General features: G+C 36.1%; 1 protein-coding gene across 1 annotated transcript in view; it reads left to right on the top strand.

The window, feature by feature from the left end:
* The window catches only part of LOC106878514 (PDZ domain-containing protein 8), a 161,499-nt gene that overhangs the window by 15,246 nt on the left and 140,244 nt on the right, over nt 1-6,009 (top strand). The window contains exons 7-8 of the mRNA XM_052973683.1: nt 2,609-2,752; nt 5,231-5,337. Coding sequence (XP_052829643.1) covers nt 2,609-2,752; nt 5,231-5,337 — 251 coding nt within the window. The remainder of the gene's footprint in view (nt 1-2,608; nt 2,753-5,230; nt 5,338-6,009) is intronic.

The raw sequence follows: 6,009 nt of genomic DNA, 5'->3' as shown, positions 1-6,009 counted from the left end.
TAAAGTCTATTTGCCAGTGCAGTGTGGAAGTCCTATGTAGGACGATGCTACTTTTTTTTAGCCTCAGGAAGACATCTTTTCTAGCTGGCTACTGACACATGATCATGTTTTCCTGGGGGCTAAAAGGTAGTAACGTTGTCCTATGTGGGACTGCCATGTTGCATTGGCAAATAGACTTTACTGGACAGTATTGTTACTACATATTTCTTGCTCAGAGATTCAAAACTATGTGTGTGTGTGTGTGTGTGTGTGTATTCTCGTTTCAGTCATTTGACTGCAGCCATGCTGGAGTACCACCTTGAGGTGTTTTTGTCAAACAATTCAACCCCAGGATTTATTTTTAAGCCTAGTACTTATTCTATCAATCTCTTTGCCAAACTGCTGAGTTACGGGAACATAAACACACCAACACTGGCTGTCAAGAAATGGAGGAGACAAAGACACACACACACATACACACACATGATGGGCTTCTTTCAGATTCCGTCTACCAACTCCACTCAAGGCTTTGGTCAGTCTGAGGCTGTAGAAGACACTTGCCTAAGGTGCCATGCTGTGAGACTGAACCCAGAACCATGTGATTGGGAATTCTTACCACACAGCCATATCCATGCATTTTTCATGGTTTATTCAGGAGGTAGGGACTGGTCTCATGACCCTCATAAACCCTTCCAGATGAGTGAAATTGATATGGTTGATGTTCAGTCTGAACATCAGTAAGTTAACACCTTCCTTGGCATCCATCCTTCTCGAGTGACAATGAAGTTTCATACCATTGGTCGACCATGATTTGAGCTGCAGCCAGCATGGAAAGGGGTAAGCACATTTCCCCACAATGGCACTGAAGTAACTTCACCAGGATGCAAGCCCTTTTTGACCTCACTGATATGAAATGGTAGCTTGGCACCAGTTTGGCTGAAGGGGTTGCCGGAAGAACATCAAGTTAAATGCCAGACTCTTGCAGGGTTTTCACTCTGGATTTATGATATTGTTTACTCTTTAAAAATTCAGTGCCTAGTGAAAAAAAGAAATAAAAAGTTATTTACCAATAGACAGAGATCTTTAACTGATGCAGGGGTCCATATCTAGTTTTGTCAGTCATGTACCAGACTAGATAGAGTAAGGTACCAGATTGTTTCTTAGATATGTGCTGTAAATACATCATTGGTGCTCCAGCATGGCCAGAGCCCTTGGCTGAAACCAATGATAGAATAATGGAATTATGCTATGGAAAAGAATCCATTGCTGTCTTTTCATTGAAAAATACCTTTGAGGTTTAAAGACCTTTTGATACAAACACACCTGGGAATACCTTCAGCTCTATAATACTGTTTTAAAATGATATGGATTAAAATCTTCCATCAAAATTTCATGTTTAATATATGTTCTAAACATCAGCTTAATAATGACAGTTATTTTAAATTTTACTAAATTCCTTGTTATCTTCGGAATTGAAACAATAGGCGGTGCATTTCAACAGAAGCGTGGTCACAAAAGGGTTAAAGTGATCTAAATTAAAACCTCTCATCAAATTTTCATGTTAATTTATGTTCCAAAAACCAGTTCATTAATGAAAAATTATTTTACTAAAGCCTTCATTATTAAAATTAACTGAAACAAAGATAATGCATTTCAACAGGCACATGGTAATAACAATGGAGTTAACATGAGTTATCTAGGATCATAGACTGCTTGCGGATGTCTGTATGTGACAGAAAAGGTTAGACAGGAGAAGTGAGGAGTGATATCATCTATTCAGGAGTGAGCCATGTTTCTGAGTGACAGCAAACAATTCTGTAAGGAGTTACAATTCAGACAAACCACATGGTCCTGGATTGACTGCCACTGCATGGCACATAAAGCAAGTGTCTTCTACTACAGCCCTGAGCTAACCAAAGCCCTGTAAGTGAATTGGGAGATGGAAACTCAAAGAAGCCTGTTGTGTGTGTGTGTGGACAAAAGAATAAATGATTATCTTATGAACTTCACTAGCTTACATTTGTTTCTGCTATAAGGTGTAGTGGACTCTTAGTTGAGTGCTTGAGTAACACTTTCATTGGAGCCTCAAATATGAGGCGCAAAATAAACTGCGCTTTATATTCAAGGCTTCTGATGAAGCTATATTGTTTTTCAGGCACTCAACTATGAGTCCACTACACCTTATAGCAGAAACAACTGCAAGCTAATGAAGTTCATAAGATAATCATTTATTCCTTCGCCATCTTACTTACTTATTACTGCTCTGTACTCAACTAGCACTATTGAGTTCTACACATGGTTATTAGTCTCGCAATTCCTAAGATATATAAGATATAGTGTGTGTTACTGTCACCTTGTCTTGACATCCATGCGATGGTCATAAGCAAGTATCACTGTTATACAAGCAACATTGTTCATTTCCAGTCTTCTGTGAAAATCATGCCTGGTCAAAGTGAAGTGTTACCTTCCTTAGAAACAGGTAAGGGTTAGTGAGAAGAGGGACAAAAATCTGCTTCAGCAAATTCTATCCAACCCATGAGAACATGGTAAAGTAGCCATTAAAATAATGATGTTGCTGTTGTAATTTTATTCCTTGTTTATATTTTTTATTTATTTTTTCCTTTTATAGAATCCTTGTTGGAATGAAATGTTTGAATTTGAAGTGGAAGAAGAACACCGGTTTTTAAATATTTGTTTATGGTGCAGGGAACCAGACAAAATAGACAAACACGATAAAGTGACCAAACGGAAAAAGAATGTTCGAATTGGACATGTGAGTGTTACTCTTTTATTCCATTAATGGCACCAATCATCAAACTGCAGTCATAATGGAATTACCACCCCTTCAAGAGATTTTAATTCATTACATTGCTCCCTTTATTTTTATTTTATCAGTATCTATTTAGCAAATAGCTAAGTTGTATTTAATGTAAAGTAACAGAATTCAGCATTGCATTTCTCTCTCTCTATCTCTCTCCCTCGCCTATATCTCTCTTTCTCTCTCTCTCTCTCTCTCTCCCTCCCCTATCTCTCTCTCTCTCACACACACACTTGTTTTGATTAATTGGATAATTTCCTCATACTGTAAGGTTTTGTGCAGCTGACATTAAGCAAACCTGCTGGTACCACATAAAATACACTGGTGCCATGTAAATGCACCCATGCCAATGGCACGTAAAAAGCACCCAGTATGCTTTGTAAAGTGGTTAGCATTAGGAAGGGCATCCAGTCATAGAAACCAAGCCAAAACTGACGATTGTAGCCTGGTGCAGCCTGCCAGCTCCTGTCAAATTGCCCAACCCGTGACAGCATGGGAAATGGACGCCAAACAACGATGAATCTTTTTGTCTGAAATAAGGGAAGGGAATAGTTGTTTAGGCAGTATATCGCACATTGTGTGTGTGGCAGGATGGATGCATAAGTCAGGTATTATATTAGTTAAGACACTTTAAGAAATTTGCTTTGTTTACATTTTTGGTATCTAAAGGAGTGTATTTTTTCACAACTTTTAATTTTTTTACATGTACGTTATGCTATTATAAATTTTGTTATTGTGTACAAGTCACTTATTGTCAGTGAAGTATCTTAAAATACTATTTAATTAGTTTAACTAAGTTATGATATTTATATGTTATAATAATATTTGTAAAAGCTCTGTCTTGCTTCATAATTTCAAGGTTTTGATTTATAATGATTTTTGCCCCAATATACGTTTATCATCATTATATAAATTGTATTGAGATTGTGTCTACGAGTACTGCATTGTTAGTTAATAAGCAACTATCTTAAAATATTATTTGTTTAATTGCTTTAACAATTATTTTTAGTATTTAAATAAATGGTGACCTTTTTTTCACTGTTTATTACAAATATAAATATTAAACTGAAAAATATGTCACAGTAACCTATTTTTGTTTCAAGTTTAAAAAAAAAGAGAAATGCATTAAAAAATGTTTTTCCTTATCTTTCCTTTTGAATCGCTGTATTCCTTCTTCCAACCCATTTTCTTTTCTATAAATATGAATTTACACGCACTCAGAACGTTAGCATCAATATCACTAGTCTTGAAGACTGCTAAGCTGTGTCTGCTGTTAATGTTTCATTCACAGCTCTCTGAATTTCCTTCATCCTATTCTTATTCTTGCTATCACACTCTTTGTGCACCCTCCCCACTACTAATTTGATTCCCTAAGTCGCAGAAATTATCTACTACCTCTGATGAACCACCAGGGCATTTGAGGGAATCAATTTCCCGAGTCTCTAAAGTTTTTATGGATCCTGTGCAACTTTCACGTATGAAAACTATCTCCTCCAATAACCTTCCAATTAATCCACTGCACCTCGTAGCTTACACTGGGTACACTATAAGGAGTTCCTGTCTACACCTTTCCTACAAATTAAACAGGGCCACCTACTTGAGTAGAGTAGGGTCCAGTCAGTTTTCTTACTTACTAGAAGCTTAGTCTTTGCTATGTTAACCTTAAGACCCTTCAGTTCCAGGTTTTGCTTCAACACATGCTTATTTATTTTAACTGATCAAATTATAATTTCTTGAATAATATATTTCTCTAAATAATTTATGAAAAGATGGGAAAAGTAGTCAGCTTCAACAAATATATCACATCACTACATCCATCCCTTAACTCTACCCAGTTTCTACAGTTATCACCTACTCTCCCCTACTTATCATTCATTCAACACTCATTTTTCGTTCATATTCACACTTGTTTCGCTCATTTCTCATATCTCACTCTCAGTTCTGCCTCCATTTACTTCCACTCACCTCCCTTCCATAGGTACCCATCCAGATGGACCTCATCACCAGCATTTTTATCTCTTCCCCGCTGTGTCATAGGGCCTCTCTGCAGAAAGAAACATGTTCTGTTCTAGCCTCACCTCTTTTACATTAACCAATTATCATATAACATAAAACCACATTTCCCTATGGGTTATTACTCTTGCAAAGTGACTCAGACCAGTGGGGTCACCACATAAGGTGGAAGTGACATGAAAATCACTCTTGAAAATTCATTATTGTTTGGAATTTAGTTTCAACTGACTGCTTATTAAACCAGTGCACATGCTTATACATATACACACTGTATTGTGTATTAATATAGTATTACATAAATCTTATTTCAATATAGAAGCTGCCAAAAACTATGGATTTAGTCCCCTCTTTCTTTTCATATCAGTTATTTCAGTAATTAATGAAGAAACTAAATTTATTTGTTTTTTTTTTATCATTTAGGTAAGTTTTCTTCTTAGTGAAATTGCATTGGATTGCTTAACGACTGTTCAAGGAGATACACAGAAGACGAAACCTCTGATACCTGCTGAGCCTAAACCTGGAGCTATGTATGTACTTTAAAGAACAGTCTTCCTCTTTCTGTTTCTCACTCTTTGTCTTTCTCATCCTCTCATATCTCCTTTTTCTTTCATTTATCCTCTTTTTCCTTTTTCACTTTTTTCCATACATGTGTGAAGAGGTGAGTTCTATGAAAGTATTCTAAAGATAAAGATGGGGACCCATATTCCTTTTTTTTTTTTAGCATTCAATCCATTTTTTTCTGTGACAAAAGTATATTTTCTGTGCATAGAAGGCAACTAGCTTTTGTGTGCATTTTGAACTTATAGACAACTAAGCTTTCGTGTATGTTTAATTTCTTGCATGTTAGTTGCAAAATGCTCATGCATACTTGCATAAGCTTAGTGAGGAATGGTAGATACTCCCTTTATAAAAACTTGCTGCTACTTTCTGTGGAACCTTCTTTTATCATTATATTGAAACCTTTATAAATAAAGTGAAAGATTGTCATTATTATTATAAAAAAAAAAGGTAATGTAGGAGAAAGGGCTCTATACCCCTTTCTTATTTTTTTCTGACCAGGCTCCCGTGGTTTTATGGGTTTTTCCACGTGTAACCTTTCCTTTTTTGAAGCGCCTCCCCCCTTGGGGGTTTCTACTTATTTATTTATCTATTTATTTATCTATTTATTCATTATATCTTTCTCCGTTTTCTTCCTCTGT

Source organism: Octopus bimaculoides, chromosome 16 (genome assembly GCF_001194135.2).
Source record: "Octopus bimaculoides isolate UCB-OBI-ISO-001 chromosome 16, ASM119413v2, whole genome shotgun sequence".
Taxonomy (NCBI): Eukaryota; Metazoa; Mollusca; class Cephalopoda; order Octopoda; family Octopodidae; genus Octopus; species Octopus bimaculoides.
The sequence above is the reverse complement of the archived record's forward strand: the minus strand, read 5'-3'. Positions and strand labels throughout refer to the sequence as shown.